The sequence below is a fragment of the Bombina bombina genome, chromosome 6, assembly GCF_027579735.1.
Source record: "Bombina bombina isolate aBomBom1 chromosome 6, aBomBom1.pri, whole genome shotgun sequence".
Taxonomy (NCBI): Eukaryota; Metazoa; Chordata; class Amphibia; order Anura; family Bombinatoridae; genus Bombina; species Bombina bombina.
The window spans coordinates 927866703-927885248 of record NC_069504.1 but is presented as its reverse complement, the minus strand read 5'-3'; the positions used below and the strand labels follow the sequence as shown (position 1 = coordinate 927885248).

The following is an 18546-nucleotide window of genomic DNA, read 5'->3' as shown; positions in this document are numbered from 1 at the left end:
GAGAATTTTAATGTTCAATGCAAAGTATTTTGCTATGCGTACAATATATGGGGAATTTAGAGTGAGCTGTATGTCCCACTGTAGATACTTCCATAGGTCAAGTGCATTTGTTAAACAACATGTGACCTGGAGCATACAGAGCACGTGCTGGAAGCAAATATATGTGCAAACAATCTGCATCTGCAGTGGGTCACATGCAGTAGAATCCATTTTATTTTATCCTAGCAGTGATGTATTTTATCAGAAATATTTTAACACAAATTAATATATAAAAAAATGCTTCTTTAAATCATTTAAACCATACAGTTTAATGAGCAACATTTCCTTACCAAGGAACTTTACATATAGATTTAACCTGTGTTTTGCAGCACATTACAAACACAAAAGGTAATAGCACACAGTGGATATAGTTATAATTCATCATACACACTTGCAACTAATTACTTTATATTAAAGGGACATGAAACACAAATGTTTTATTTCATGATTCAATTTTAAACAACTTTCCAATTTACTTCTATTATTTAATTTGCTTTGTTCTCTTGATATCCTTTGTTGAAGGGACAGTAATGCCCTATAGGGAGCTAGCAAGAGATATATATGTGCAGTCACCAATCAGCAGTTTCTGGGCCTACCTAGGTAAGCTTTTCAACAAAGGATATAAAGAGACCAAAACAAATGAAACAATAGAAATAAATTGGAAAGTTTGGTAAAATGGCATGCTCTGTCAAAAAAATTGGGATTCATGTCCCTTTAAGGAATTCTAATGTAGCTTATATCTATGAGATGTATTTGATTTTTGTAAATGATTTGTATTATTTGTCAGATCAGGCCCTTTTCTCTATCATTTAATATATTAGCTTAATTTATAAGTTTATGGGAAGTGATCAGTGACATTCTTTAAAGATAATGTAGTTTACAAATTGGCAGTAGTGGCAAAAAAACTGCAAATGTCCAAAATATAGCAGTCATAAAGTATATCAATAGTCCAGGGGAACAAAACAGGTGAGCAAGTTGCATGAAACCCCGATTTATAATTATTGAAACCTCAAAAAGCAAACTCTAATCATATATTTACTCATATCTATTTCTACCTGCATTAGTTTAGCAATTTGCTTAAAGGGACATGAAACCCAAAAAAAATCTTTTCATGATTCAGATAGAGAATACAATTTTAAACAACTTTTCAATTTACTTCTATTATTTAATTTGCTTCCTTCTCTTGTTATCCTTTGATGAAAGGTTTATCTAGGAAAGCTCAGGAGAAGCAAATAACCTAGGGTCTAGCTGCTGATTGGTGGCTGCATATATATACTGATTGTCATTGGCTCACCCATGTGTTCAGTTAGAAACCAGTAATGCATTGCTGCTCCTTCAACAAATGATACCAAGAGAATAAAAAAAATTAGATAATAGAAGACAATTAAAAAGTTGTTTAAAATTGTATTCTCTATCTGAATAATTAAAGAAAAATGTTGGGTTTTATGTCCCTTTAATGCTTAATTACACAAAAGCAAAACACATAGTAACAAAATACCCAAAGTCTGCTATTTTGACACTCAAAAGTGTGCTGTAAGAATGGTCCATGGTTCCTTTGCCAAAAACTAATTTCATTCATCATTGATGAAAAGTAATACAAATCCTAATACATTACAAGGTATAACTGCTCATATATCTTTTAGTAAATATATTTAAAAACAATGACATATTTGATAAAAATGTAATGATCTTTATAAATGAACAAATTGATACTTACAGTGTTCGGATCTTGGGCATATGATTGAAACTGGTAAGTGGGATTCGTGTGATGTTATTGTTATTGAGTGTACTGCAGGAAAAAGAAGGAAAAAAAGAACAAAATGAAAACACATTATTCATCTGCCCTTGCTTCACCAACATGGAATATTTATGTGAGTAAAAACAAACTGATTTATACATGGAAATAAATTTGTTCCTTCAGAACAATGAGCATGCATGTTGACAAATATACCAGGTACAATTTGTGAATTGTCTTGGGAGCCATTTTATAGCAGCGTAACAGAAAGCCGTACATAAACTGACAGATTATTACTTGGCTAGAATAGCGCACAGCAACCAGTAGTGAGCAGTACACTTTGTATTGATTAAAAGTTGGAACAAGGTGCATCAATGTGCTAAGGGGCAGCTGACAACTTAGCTTTTTCTAAAGTTGACTTGGAACTTGAACCTGCATAATTTAATTCCTGTGGAGAATCGTTTTAGGACATATTTGAACTGAAATGATTCAATCTCTTCACAAATAAATATGGCAATGTGCAAACACAACTGCTATTGGAGTGGTGAAATTATCATTTTACTCACAATAGTTATGGATTTAAAAAAAAAATGATTTTGAGATATATTTAAATTCGTTAGTCTATATTTAGGTAGAATTAGTATCATGCTATGGTAAGCAAATGTGCCTAGTCCATAATGTAAAGTAACCTGAGAAAGTTAAAGGGACACAAAACCAATTTTTGGTTCAGCACCTTTGTAGTGCTTGTTAATTGGAGGTTATATTTAGCCACCAATCAGCAAGTGCTACCCAGGGTCTGAACCAAAAATGAGCCGGCTTCTAGGCTTACATTCCTGCTTTTTCAAATAAAGATAGCAAGAGAATGAAGAAAATATTACAATAAGAGTAAATCAGAAAGTTGCTTAAAATTGCATGCTCTATCTGAAACATGAAATAATTTTTTTTTGGTTTTATGTCCCTTTAAAGGGACATAACTAAATAAACCAAGTAGATTATTTGATTTAAGTTAACATTAAATGAGCTTTACAACTTGGCCTAGCTAGATTTTCTGTTACCCCAAAATATGACCCCCATTTTTGCCAGCTATTATTTTAAACTTATATTGGAATTAATGTATGAGCCAGGTAGTCTGGTAGGTGTGGTTATGTATTTCATGATCAAACTTCCAGTAAATTATCTGTCCGTGTGAATTATTGCCTTTATTTTTTATCACAAATTCAATATGTCTGTTGAAAGATCCAAATTATTTTACTAGGTAGATGCCATGTTTTGATTGTCTATTGTCTAAAGTTAAAAATACTATTATGTCACCAACACAGGATCCATTTTACATCAAACTATGTGCAATCTTTGAAAGTGTTTTATTTTTATAAGTTTGTATAGATCTCTGAGATAAGGTCAATCACCATATTGAAAATGTTGTTCAGTGATTTATGACTACAGGGAAAGTCAACTAGTAGTCAAAACATCTCTTTGCGGACATGGGGCTTTGGACTGTTATATGGTTTCCAAGTACCCCAAAGGTGTTACATTATAATGAAGACGTGGCAAAACCTATCTATCATCCATCTATCTATCTATCATCTATTTATCTACCATAATTATATCAATAACATATGTTACTGTACCTTACAGTAAGAGAAAACTATATAAAAAGTGCATATTTAAAAGTAATTCTAATAATTACAATGAAAGAAAATCAATTAAACGCCTGCTATGTTTTTTTATTTTTCATCATTATTAGTCTATAGGAGCCATACTAATATTGTAGCACTTTATGTTTCACTTGAATAAAATGTAATTACCGTCTTTTTCAATAACATCTTTTAGCACATTTTAATGTTGAGAAGCATTTGAAATTACATGCTACACTGTATTTTATAATGGTGTTGTATTAAGAATTGAATCTATAAATTATTTTACTCCTGCTGATGGAAATCCCATTTATTCCTATGATCATTCTGAAAGAACAGTTTTTCTTTTTTGTGTGCAGTGGATTCAACTGAATAGGTTGAAGTCATTATCTATTTTTATATTTGCTTATTGTGGGCATGGAAGTGAAGACAAAACAGTGAGATAACATTTAGGTTATATGATGCTCTAGATCAGAATGTATGCCCTGATGCTATAAATGTTTTTATTTCTAATATCTTATTTGGGTCAATGCACCCCTTCCCCTTTAACGTAAGGTTCTCTTCTTAGAAACATATAAACATAGAATTTGATGGTAGATAAGAACCAAAAAGGCCCATCAAGTCTACCCATATTACATGTGACTTTTTCCTTAGGATAGCCTTATGCATGTCCCAGGCATTTTTTAATTCCTTTACCGTCTTTGTGTTTATCACCTCAAATGGAAGTTTATTCCATGAATCCACCACCCTTTCTGTAAAAAAATGTTTCCTCAAATTTCTTCTGAATCTACTACCCTCTAACTTTACATTGTGACCCCTTGTTTTGGCATTTATTTTTTTGTGAAAAATGCTTTCAGCTTCTATTTTATTAAGTCCCTTCATATATTTGAAGGTTTCTATCATGTCACCTCTTTCCCTTCTATCCTCTATACACTCTACCATCCATTCCCCTCTACAAAAAGGAAGTTGGTCAATCAGCGTTCTCATTCAGATCTCCTCAACTGTGGAATAACCTCCCGGAAAGCACCAAATACTCCAGCAACCTGAGATCCTTGAAAAGAAAAATCTTTCTATCTTTACAAACAAAGACTGTACATTATAAAAAGACCTACCTTGTGTTTCTGAATAGCTATATAAAAATGTAACTAATAATAATGCAATGTAATGCATATCCCAGGACACACTTGAAAACGAGAGAAATCTCAATGTATTTTTTCCTGGTAAAACATATCAATAAATAGGTTGTGGGATACAACAGATAGATGGGAGAGCATAGTTTAAAACAAATTTGAATATATAGAGGTCACAAATGTTTTTTTATATATTACCATAGAAGAATAGTTAGGGTATTTTAACCCTATAATTAGTGTTGGACCCTTTTTTCAAAACTTTTTGGCAGAAATAACAAATGTTTGGTAAGTTAGTTATAAATTAATGATAAATGTTTGTAGAGCATTTGACATTTGTTGGAGAAATAATGTTAATTATCCATATATTGATTGTTAACTTTTAAATATTGATTCTCATACACTACAATGCCAGTATATTTGAAATTATACACATGTGTACATATGTATTTTTATGTGTGTATATATATATATATATATATATATATATATATATATATATACAGACATATATACACATATGAACACATAAATACATATGTACACATATATAGACATAAATACAAGTGAAATAGAGCCCTTTGCAGTAAGCAGATGAACACGTTAAAGCATTTTTATGCAATATTCATTTTTGCGCAAGAGTGGGGTGTTTTGCCACTTTTTCTCCATTGAATCCTATGGGGGAATACGTGAACCTGCACATGATATTCTAACTTTGGCTTTTTGTGCTTGTCAGGTTAGAACGAGAGCACAACTCGACAATTGCAAAAAGCTTACTTCTAGCACAATTAATGTTCGAGCAGGAGCATTAATTAGCGCTCCATTTGTAATCTGGCCCTAAATGAACACTTAGAAATCCTCATTTTAGCCACTGCCTGCAGCTAGATACAACAGCTACCATTTCAGAGCTTAAAGGGACAGTCTACACCTTAGTCATCTTAAAGTCTTACTTTAGATTAAGCTGCAAATATCCTCTGCACCCCTTTCTATATCAAGCAACAGTAACAGTAAAAAAGTTATTTTAAAATTAATATTGTTTCTGGTCACTTTGAAATGGCTGCCAAGCTCTGCCTACTGATGACATCACGATCTAAGCTGCATCTTTAAACTCTGCTGAACAGCATTGAAAGTCTGTTGAATCCAATTAGTGAGCCTTTTGTAACTAGTGAAGCCTTTAATGCAGCCAATATCAATAGTCCTCTACTGAGCATGGGCAATACATTGACTGCAGCTAGTACAGGTGTCTCCTAGCAACACTTCAAAGGAAAAGTTTCTTATTTGCTTTCCTGCAGAGACTACAGTTACAGGAAGTAATGGACCCTACACAGATGAAGTTAAAAAATAAAATAAAAAGGTAAAATCATTTTAAAATTGCAAATAATACATATCTTCAAAGATCTGTATAGCCAACAGTTTAGGGATTTTTATTACAACAATACTACAAACTGTTTTATATCCCTTTCAGTTCAGGCTGTTATTTTAGTGAAGATAGAGTTTGAATGTAGAGGAATTTCTTCCCCCTCCTGTCTTAAGTAAAAGCATCCTTAGCAGTCAATAAGCATTAACTGATAAAAGAGAGCACTGAATATTTTAATTACAGGATCCTTGGCATGTCACCTTATTGTGAGAACATCATGAGTGTGTACGAAAAAAATTAAACTTTGTTTGAAAGACGCATATTTCAATAATTTCTCAACTAAAGTATGTTTAATTCCCTTTCGTGTAAATTGTTGCTAAACCTGCATTGTTAATGGCAATTAATGAGCTATACAAGAATCAACAGATGTTTACTATGTTGTGAGGTATATGTAGAATCAGGAAAAAAACTATTTTAAAGGGAAAATATTAATTGCATACAAAAGATTGTATGTATTAAAATGTTAAAGTTTTTCACAGATGCATAATGGATGTTTCTTTGTTTAACAAAACAGGTTTTTTTTATTTTATGATTAGAAACATTCAGTATCTCACAAAAGTGAGTGCACCCCTCACATTTTTGTAAATATTTTATTATATCTTTTCATGTGACAACACTGAAGAAATGACACTTTGCTACAATGTAAAGTAGTGAGTGTACAGCCTGTATATAAATTTGTTGTCCCCTCAAAATAACTCAACACACAGCCATTAATGTCCAAACCATTGGCAACAAAAGTGAGAACACCCCTAAGTGGAAATGTCCAAATTGGGCCCAATTAGCCATTTTCCCTACCTGGTGTCATGTGAGACCTTGTAACACTTGTTAGTGTTACAAGGTCTCAGTTGTGAATGGGGAGCAGGTGTGTTAGATTTGGTGTTATCGCTCTCACAATCTCTCATACTGGTCAGTGGAAGGTCAACATGGCACCTCATGGCAAAGAACTCTCTGAGGATCTGAAAAAAAGAATTGTTGCTCTAAAGATGGCCTAGGCTATAAGAAGATTACCAAGACCCTGAAACTGAGCTGCAGCATGGTGGGCAAGACCATAAAGCGGTTTCACAGGACAGGTTCCACTCAGAACAGGCCTCGCCATGGACAACCAAAGGAGTTGAGTGCACGTGCTCAGCGTCATATCCAGAGGTTGTCTTTGGGAAATAGATGTATGAGTGCTGCCAGCATTGCTGCAGAGGTTGAAGGGGTGGGGGGTCAGCCTCTCAGTGCTCAGACCATACGCCGCACACTGCATCAAATTGGTTTGCATGGCTGACGTCCCAGAAGGAAGCCTCTTCTAAATGATGCACAAGGACATGGATTACTGGAACCATGTCCTGTGGTCCGATGAGACCAAGATAAACTTATTTGGTTCAGATGGTGTCAAGCGTCTGTGGCGGCAAACAGGTGAGGAATACAAAGACAAGTGTGTCTTGCCTACAGCCAAGCATGGTGATGGGAGTGTCATGATCTGGGCCTGCATGAGTGCTGCCGGCACTGGGGAGCTACAGTTCATTGAGGGAACCATGAATGACAACATGTACTGCGACATACTGAAGCAGAGCATGATCCCCTCACTTTAAAAACTGGGCCGCAAGGCAGTATTCCAACATGATAGCGACCCCAAACACACCTCCAAGATGACCACTGCCTTGCTAAAGAAGCTGAGGGTAAAGGTGATGGACTGGCCAAGCATGTCTCCAGACCTAAACCCTATTGAGCATCTGTGGGGCATCCTCAAATGGAAGCTGGGGGAGCGCAAGGACTCTAACATCCACCAGCTCTGTGATGTCGTCATGGAGGAGTCGAAGAGGACTCCAGTGGCAACCTGTGAAGCTCTGGTAAACTCCATGCCCAAGAGGGTTAAGGCAGTGCCGGAAAATTATGGTGGCCACACAAAATAATGACACTTTGGGCCCAATTTGGACATTTACACTTAGGGGTGTACTCACTTTTGTTGCCAACAGTTTAGACATTAATGGCTGTGTGTTGAGTTAATTTGAGGGGACAGCAAATTTACACTGCTATACAGGCTGTACACTCACTACTTTACATTGTAGCAAAGTGTCATTTCTTCAGTGTTGTCACATGAAAAGATATAATAAAATATTTACAAAAATGTGAGGGGTGCACTCACTTTTGTAAGATACTGTATGTTCCTTTCCAATATCAGCACTATATTAAATGTTCTTACTGAGCAAATAAGCAATTGATTGCTTTTGGTTTTAATAACCAATTGAACAATATTAAAAAAACATGGAAGCAACTTTTATGGTTCGGTAAAGCATGCAATTTTGAGAATTCTTTCAATTTACTTCTGTAATAAAATTGACTCCGTTTTTTTAGTATCTGTTGTTGAAAATCATACCTAGGTAGACTCAGATGTGGCAATGCACTACTGGGCGCTAGCTGGTGATTGGATACAAACATATGTCTCTTGTCACTAGCTCATCAGATGTGTTTGACTATGTCCCACCAGTGCATTGCGTCTCTGGAGCTGACTTTATGTGTGCACTTTTACTTGCATAACTTTTTGCCATGAAAAAAATATTTTAACAAATTGATGCTCTTTTGAACAAAAAATAAAAAAAAGTATTATAGAATAATGCAAAGGATAACTTTTATCTGCAGGATAAGATAAAGGCGGATCGCTGTGGTTACTGCAAAAGCAAATTAGAACGCTATGCCATTAATAAACCCCTAAGTGACACTTTTTGCATGCCATACAATGCAGACAATTACAGCAAAATGGTATAAATCCCAGTGCTGACATTAGAAAAAAAGGACTAACTAATGTTAAAGTGATTGTAAACTTTAACAAATTAAAGCCCAGTATCAAATAATACTTAAAAACAGGGGCACTTTAATTAATTAATTAAAGTTTACAATAATGCTTATTTTTATAAATACCTTTGCGTTATGGTAAACATAACTCCGCCCACTTCTACTGCTTTCTTTTGGATCGATGACAAATCTGGCTTCCTCCAATGGTTGCGTTTCCCCACAAGCTGCAAACCAAAGGGAGCACACAACGATGGGAGGAAGCCGTATTCGTCATCAATATGCTAAAAAAAGCAGCAGATGTGGGCAAAGTTATGTTTGTCATAACGCAAAGGTAAGTATTTAAAAAAATAAGCATCATTCTAAACTTTAATTAATTAAAATGTCCCTGTTTTTAAGAGTATTATTTTATACTTTAATTCATTAAAGTTTACAATAACTTTAAACATGCTTAAAATGAATAACTTTGTTTTTGTGGTTGTGTCCTTTAAAGGGACAGTATACTGTAAAATAGTTTTTCCCTTAATGTATTTGCAATTACTTTTTTTTACCAGCTGCAGAGTATAAAATGTATGAGATTTGCTTTTTTTTTAAGGCTTATTTGTGTATGTGAATTAGCTGATTGTGTGTTTTGATGCCACAATCTAATAAAATGAGTTGAGCTTGTAGGTATAATCAGATCTCATTACTTTATCACATTGTGTACATACACATGCTTCTTTATCTTATATCTGTCCGTAAACCAATCACCAATACTTGGAGAGAACAATGGAAAATTAACATTTTATTACCTTATCTCTTCTATAACCCACTGGGAGTCTAATTTCTTCTACTGGCTGTGTTAACACAGCTTGGCCTCAAGGTCAAAAACTTTCAGGATGGGTGGGGATACCACAGGCTAAATAAATTATTTCAAATGCCAATATAAGGGTAATGGAAATATGTGTAAACAATTTAATACACTCCAACAGGTAAAGTGGATCATCGGGAACAAATTAAAAGGGAGATTTTTTTTAGTAAACTGTCCCTTTAAGTCTTTTAAAGTAGTATCTATGGAAGAGGTGTGTGTACACATTAATGGATGTTCTTTTGTGCATAAAATTAGCATTTGCAAATTCAACAGCTGGTGACACCATATAATGAAATCATTCAAAATTAAAGAACAAGAAAGTGTAGCAGGAAAATATCCAAGGGGTTCCAGGGCTCTGTTGGAAAACACTATTAGTAGGTAATACTGAAATGCTGTCTGTCTGTGTATTGTCTGGTTACTGGTGTTTCATTGCACTGTTTATTTCTATATGGGTCTCTGATCAGCAAAAGTCTTTTGTTACTTCTTTAGATGTGATTGGTAACCACATTAGGCTCTGTAATATCATATATACTTTTAAGACTTTCTAGGTTGCATTAAAGGAACACAAAAGTTATAAATTAAACTTTCATGATTAAGATAGAGCACACAATTTTAAACAACCTTCCAGTTCACTTCCATTATCTAAATGTACAGAAACTTTTAATATGCACAGTTTCTGATGCACCAGCTTCTATTGTGCATGGGCAAGCATTCACAGAAAATATGTATATGCATTTTATGATTGGCTGATGGCTGTCACATGATGCATTAGAATGGAAATGTAACCTATTTTGAAATCTACTACTTATTTGAAATTCCAACTAAGATCTTTTGCATTGTCTTTATTTTTTTATTAATTTATTGAGTATGCTATTCTACTGTGTTTAAAGAAATGGACTACTATATAAATGATTATATGCATATCACTGACACTGAATTATTTGCTTGTACAATACCATTAAACATTCTTTGAAATGTCACCTTTTAATTAAAATTTTACATTTAATATGCAAGTCCTTGAATCTTCTTGGGACAATATGACAGAATGATAATTATTATAATAAAATGTTCTATAACACTGTGCCCACACAAATTGTGGCCCTTTTACTCTACATTGAAAATATATTTTCTGAATTATTGCAGTATGTTTCCATCCAAAAAGATACTTTGGTCTAGAAATACTAGGCAATTATTCTCTAAATGAGAGATCTGTACTTTCAACCCCAGATACATTTCAAAACCCAGATACTTTTTGGCTTATGAAGAGGAGGACATTACGTTCCTTTGCAGCTAAATTCTATGATCTAGCCTATCACTAATGCTTGATGGAAGGGCTTTGGCAATATAATATCTCCCTGTAATATTTTATAGGCCTTTTCTGTGCTTTTCCAAGTACTGGACTAACGTTTCCATGATATCATTTTTTTTTATTTTGATCTTTAACAGAAGCTTATTTGCTTTCTTATGATATCTACCGATTTTATCAAAGGGGGTCATAATTATTACTTGGTGTTAGCTTGGAAAAGGGTATCCTTGAAAGATTAGATATTTTCAATGTATTTGGAGCCAGTGGCTAAGAAAATCTACAAACAAAAGTCAGTCTAATTTAAGTGCTTTGACACAAACAGCAGACAGGACAATACAGGTAAGGTCTGCAATATGGTACAGAAAAAGAGATGCCTGCTGGGTTGGCTAGGAGGATACTGTACACCAATATTTTCTATTATTCATAACAAAAGTTTCAGCAATGATGCACATTAACACATTTGGCCATGAAAAAGATCAAGCAAGGCAGTTTCAATTGAAATTTAAACTAGAAGTAAAATGCATGTTACATACCTAGCAATACCTAGGTATTTATTGACTATTGGTTGAAACATACAAATCCCAAAGCTTTATGGGTGAGATATGCCAATGTGGGCAAACAAAACCAAAACAAACACCTGATTATAGGGGTGAGAGATGAAAGCCCAGCTCTGCTGACTACAATATATAATTGTTATATTAACACAGCTGTCCTGCTGTGTAGATATTTGTGTTTTATTTTGGCTAACTGTTAGTAATTGTTGTCAAAATATATGGTATGTTGATGGTTAATATGGTTAATATGATGGGGTCAATTTATTAATCTGCGAGCGGTCATGATACGATGTAGCGTATCATGTCCGCTGCACATCGATTTATCATTGCACCAGCAGTTCTTGTGAACTGCTGGTACAATGCCGCCCCCTGAAGATTCACGGCCAATCGGCCGCTATCAGGGGTGTCAATTAACCCGATCATATTCGATCGGGTTAATTTCTGTCTGCCGCCTCAGAGCAGGAAGACAGGTTATGGAGCAGCGGTCTTTAGACCGCTGCTTCATAACTTCTATTTACGGCGAGCCTTCAGGCTCACCGGAAACACGGGGCATCAAGCTCCGTATGGAGTTTGATAAATTGACCCAGATGTCAGAATGTTAAAGTGTTTATTTCATACCTCGTGAGGAAATGTGATTAAGCACAACCTACAATTACTCAAGTAATTCTAGGAAAACAGTTATTTTACCAATCCCTTAACTATCATTTGTCAATTTACTAAAATGAAATAGATTTCAGTCTAGGGACTAATGGTTCTAAGGAACATCACACAGAGACACACATGTTAAGATACACATTTATCTTCTTAATGCTTCTGCAACTCCTAAAGCTGGAGACAACTAGCATCTGGGGTGAAAGGTGAAGTTCCCCAGCGCTATGCAGGAAATATATTCGATACGTAATAAATATCTCACTAAACTTGTCTTTTTATTTAACAAACTAAAGAAGGCATTATTATACTAGAAACAGCAGTGCATAAGGCAGCTACTGAACCCTTGTATACACATTTGGTTCTCTTTGGTAGTCAATGAGTAAAAGTGATGCATTTAGCTTAGGTTAATTTACCAAAACAGTCAATGAAGGTTAAAAGCTAAAGTGCAAAATGTGTTCTAAGTTATTAAAGTAAATACCAGTTTAAAAGATTAATTTACATAAACATCTTATAGACCATTGTCTGTAATATAGATTAACAACCAACACTATATTATCACTTTCTGAGAGGTAAGAACCATTTATAATGCAATGGTTGGTTTAGGCAATTTACAGCAAACTTAGGTTAAAAATGACCTCACTAGGGAGTGTGGGACAAAGCACAATGTTTACACAAAAGCAAGAGGTGTGTAGTCCCTTTTAAGTATGTTTTTAGGCTGGCAAATATTATTGGTGACCTTACAGGCATTTCAAAAGTCAGGGACTGACTAATAAATACATACATGGATATTTTGGTGATATAAATTCAACACTGATAGTTATTTAACCTCCATTATATATTTATTTTTTGTTTTTTTAACCTCTATTATTTATTTATTTTTGTTAATTAAGTAAAGGGTAGCAAACCATTTTCACCTTGCTTTGGCAAAGATACATATTTGTATTAAATTTTACATATACAGACAATGATACACTGCTGAATAGATATGCATATATTCTGTAAGTTTGCACATTGCAAAGCTGTAATTTAGTTACTGCTCTGTCAACTTACTTAAAGTCTCTCCATGCTTCTATTCTACTAAGATCTATTTTATATTATTTTACTGATCAAATTGACTCAACAGGGGTTTTCAGTTACCGTGTGATGGCATCTGGCTCGGTACTTCTCACCCCTGTTAAACACAGTGGGACATCTCTTGAAGCAACTGGATATAGGTGAAGATCAGTAACCTGCTACAATAGATCGGTCAATTGTACACATTCTACAAATGCTTTCCTAGAATACAGACATACAAGATATCTACTTTATTTTATAAATTAATTATTTTAACTTCATCAAGGGGTCACTGAAGGCTGACATTTTTATAAAGAATATGTTCTGATCATTATAAATACACGTAAGAATAAAAACCTTTTAATAGTCCAATTAAAAGGACATTAAGAAGCAGTAATAAAATGCTAGAACATTTTTTTTCTTCATTATAACTTGAATAGAACTATGAGTTTAACCCCAAAATGAACTGCTGGACCATTAGTGAATTGCAGTCCAGAGCTAAGTTATTTGTTGCCTTAACAATAATGGACACCTTTTTTTTTATTAATTAATTAATTATCAATGAAAACTGAGCTAATTGTAGCTATGGATGCCTAATTTTGCAGTTCAGTACATAAAGTGCTTGCAACGTGATTCTATAGACTTAAAGGGATAAGAAAGTCAAAATTAAATTTGCATTATTCAGATAGAGCATTTCATTTTAAGACACTTTAAATTCACTTCTATTTTCAAATGTGCTTCGTTCTCTTGGTGTCCCTTGTTAAAAAAGAATATGCATATATCCTATACTTTTCTCTTGTGATTGGCTAACTAGATGTGTTCAGCTAGCAGCCAGTAGTGCAATGCTCTTTCTTCAGCAACGGATAACAACATAATGAAGCAAATTTGATAATAGAAGTAAATTGGAAAGTTGTTTAAAGTTCTATCCAAATCATGAAATAATATTTTGTACTTTCCTGTCCCTTTAAGGCATAAAGTCAAGTTGGTCCCAAGTCAGTGTTTTACTGATGGTAAACTTGCTCTACTTGTATTTAGCAAGTTGGCTTTTATCGTAGTATAACTGTCTTAGGGCCAGATTACAAGTGGATCTCTATTTAATGCTCCCACTTGCGTGTTAACGCCACTAGAAGTAAGCTTTTTGCATGTGTTGGGTAGCACTCGTATTACAAGTTAAAAGTAAACTGGAGCTCTATTTAATGCTCCCGCTTGCGCACTAACCCCACTAGAAGAAGACTTTTTGTTTGAGTCTGGTAGTGCTCATATTACAAGAAAACTGTTTTTGCACAAGCGATAACCTGATGCTCGCAACAAGCTGAACTTAGGATACTAGGATAAATATTCCCCCATCTATCTCTTTATGTATCTATGTATCTATGTATCTATGTATCTATCTATCTATCTATCTATCTATCCATCTATCTAATCCTACTATCTCTCTGTCAAAGGCACATGTTGAGCAAAAAGAGGCTGCTTCATAGGTGGTAACTAGCCATAGAACAAGCTATTATGTTATTGTTCGTTTCCAGGTGGAGCGCGTCTCTCTTTTTATTTATGCAAATTATGACATTTTGGGAAGTCTCCCTAAGTGTGATGCGGGAATTCAGACGTGGAACCGTTGCTCAGTGTGCCTAGAGGGATATGGCTGCACCTCACTGACGAGGCCCACAATAGGCCGAAACGTACATCTGGGGTTTTGCTGTTTCTCTTGTTCAGAGAGGGATTGCCTGGTATTTTTGGGGCTGGACTGTACTGTGAAGTCAGGATCAGACTGATATGCTTTAGGAGAGTTCTTCTCTGTGAAAGGCACATGTTGAGCAAAAAGATGCTGCTTCTTGGGTGGTAACTGGCCATAGAACAAGCTATTATGCTATTATTCGTTTCCAGGTTGAGCACTTTTCTCTTTTTATTTAATCCTACTATCTATTTATTGTATAATTAATCCAGCTATTAATGTATCACGTATCTAACCTACCCACCTACCTAACATCTGATCATCTATCTAATCTGTCTGTCTATCTGCCTTCCTGTCTACCTTCCTGTCTGTCTATCTGTATGTCCGCCCGTCTGTCTAACTAACTAACTATCTATTTATCTCTCTATCATCTATCATACCATTCCCAGGATCTTAATTTGAAACTATTGATTAACTGTTTGTTTGTTGGTAAAGCAGTGCCAAGCAAATTAAACTCGAAGAAAATATTATATACAACCCTTTCACATAACATATGAAGTGCATTAAATAACTAGTTCCATTTTCAAACATCTCTGTATCCTTCTCTTTAGGATATTAAATGCAAAATATTTTAAATATAAAATCACAGATAAAAAAAATGCATTTTTCAAAACTATTAAAAAAATACATGAGAGCCTGCTATTCTGGCGTTGCTTTAATAATCTTTCCTTGACCCTTTAGAATGATGAAATAAAATAGAACATTGTGGATATGTTATTTTCTAAATTGTAGTTGTTTTTAAGATTTTCTCTGTTTTCCCTTTTGATCTGAATTATATTGAAATATTTTTTTCAAGGCTTTATTTACTTTGTGATAAAATAATACATTAGGTGACAATTTCTTTACATTTTAAAGTGAAACCTGGGTAAATTATAACATTAAAGAGATATCATTTTTTTTATATAATGTGTGCACATGTGTGTGTAAGGTTCACTATGGAAATATTAATATTGTTACATGTTACCCCGAAGCACAAGGATGCAATTTTTTTGTTCCCTCTATAAATCTACAGTCTCATAACATTTTAAGTAACTGTTCCTCAGAGGATATTGGCTGAACTGAAAAACTGAATTTGAGGTGGTCTAAATGGCAAAGGTGTTCTTAAGAAAATAAGTTAAATCTTTTAGTATTTTCCATATTATCATTTAATAAAATGCCATTGAGTAAATGCAGAATTAAAGAATTAGTCAGCAAGCTTATTTCACATATAATGTCATATATAGTGTTTTTTTTAAAGGACCGTGAATAATACATTGTTCCATGTTCCCTTTATGATCCCTGATAAATGTTGATAGAATCTAGTTTTATATCACTTTTAGCTTAATGTCTAATTTAGAAGTATTAAAGAAAAAAGAAGTAAGGTGTTAAGAATTTCCGAGCCATGTTTGTTTTTGAAAGGTTTAGAGACTATGGTAAGGGAAGACTTAATGGCTGCAGTCTACAAAGGTTAAAAAGAATGAAAATATGTGTCTCACACCAATGCCAAAAAGCTAGGAATGGACTAAACCAGTGAGATGAAGAGATATCTATAGTATAGATATATGATTAGCAGTATACAAAGTGCCCTTTGTTTTGATGGAAATTAGCGGAGAATTTCTCAAAGGATAACAGTTATACTGGGCAAAAGCAATGAGTGGGTAAATAACAACAATACATTACCTTGTAGACAATAATTTTACCCTGCAGAAACTTGTTGTTAACATTGAGACAGCGTTTTCTGTAAGATATTCTACAGTATTCAAATGTTCTTGTGTAGAATTAAAACTGGGATTTTAATGTATTAATTTTTTCAAACAATTTAAAACAAAAGCAAATGCCAGATAAAAATATTTTTTTAACAGCAGTAGCATTTGTGTATATTAAACCCACTACTATATTGATTATTTTAAAGTATTTGCTCAATTAAAAGTGAGATAACAATCAATTTATAAGTATAGATGTTTATATATTACTTTCAATTTCAGAAAGTGCATATAAAAATAATAATACAATAATATTAATCATATCTGGAAATAAATAATGGTATATATTCAGTAACAATAATACTAGAAAACTGTGAGGTGCGCTAAACAATCAATTTATATGTTCCATTGTTATGAAGAGTAGAATAATAAGAGTAAGAATAATGACAGCCACTGAAATTAATAAAATAGTGTGAATAAGGACCTCCTCTAGATACAAAGTGGCATACCATAATATGAAGACATGGTGGCTACTTAATTTAAATTTGAAGTTGTATTTTAACATGTTTACCTACCATTATCCCGCTAGATAAACCTTAGCATTATAATACGCTTAAGTATAATAATATGTTCTCTAAGGTTTCTACAAAATGAATCGACATCCAAAGATTATATTCACTGGAAAAACCTGGTCTTATGTAGTTGTAATATTACTGCATCAATATAAAATTTATTTTATTGTAATTATAACAGTTTTTCCATTACATGTTTTTTTTTTTAAATTGAGCAGGAGTAGGATATTGAATAGGATTTCCAATGCAGTAAAATATTACATACACATTTAATGCGCAAGAAATTGTGAACCTTCTTTGAAATGGGAATTGTCATAATACAGAGTAAGTAAAATTCAATATTAAAAAAATATATGAAAAAGAAAATCCGTAAAATAAATTGTAAATTTTGTGTATAAATTCCATTATTTAATTTCTGTACGTAAATGTTATATCACCTACCCTACAAAAAGTTATTTTAAAATTAAATAATGCTAACACGAACATTTTATTTAAACCTATAATAAAGGAATAAATAATTAAACTTAAAATTTGGAGAACAGTCACACAATGTAATGTAGATTTAAATATATATATATATATTTATACAACTGAACATTTAGAAAAGCTGTCCTTATATAAACCTAAATGCGATAGCTAAGACATTTATTTAATTCAGATATCCTGAAATATACTAGACCTGATTCTATTTTACTCACCAACAAGTGTATCCCATTTCCAAGATGTGCTATTTAGCTGTGATCACTACATCTTTTTATCTTGGTGCAATATGAGCTATTTCAACTACTATTCTGCAATTGGATAGGTCCACTGTTTGTCACATGATCGTAAAAATTTAAATATCGTCAGCGCATGACCATAACGCTACTGCATTATGACAATTTTTTACAAATTGCATTTCTTTCTAGTTTTTATGTGCTGAATTCTAAATTATCAAGAAGTAGCAAATATAAATTAGTTGATGACTAAGGACAATAAATTCCATACTGTTTATGCTAAAGATTGGGTAAAACGCTTTATACCATTATATTTTAATATTTTATATGTAAGCCAAAATAGAGCAAACATACAAAGAAATTATCATGAATAAAATAGGACTTTATAAGGAAAATGTTTTAAATTGTGTAATATATTGAAATTACAAACAAGAAAACAAAAGCACAATTAATTACTGTTTCTTATTTTGAGTCACAGTAAAATATATATATATATATCTCCTCTTGAACAAAAGTTAATAAAAAGATTAATTAGCTTGGTTCATGTATACTCTACCAAAGATTTACTTGAGGACACCTGTTGATGACTTTAAATTCAACAGCGCCGCAGAAGTTTGCAAACATTTTTAATTAAATAGCATATGATTTATTCCTGTCATTGTCTTCCAGAATTTCTGGTCATCTTATATATCTGCAATGCACC

General features: G+C 33.4%; 1 protein-coding gene across 1 annotated transcript in view; it reads right to left on the bottom strand.

Moving 5' to 3' along the window:
* SLIT3 (slit guidance ligand 3) overlaps positions 1-18546 on the bottom strand; it is an 890559-nt gene that overhangs the window by 264475 nt on the left and 607538 nt on the right. Inside the window, exon 7 of the mRNA XM_053718567.1 lies at positions 1757-1828. Within this exon, the coding sequence (XP_053574542.1) occupies positions 1757-1828 (72 nt within the window). The remainder of the gene's footprint in view (positions 1-1756; positions 1829-18546) is intronic.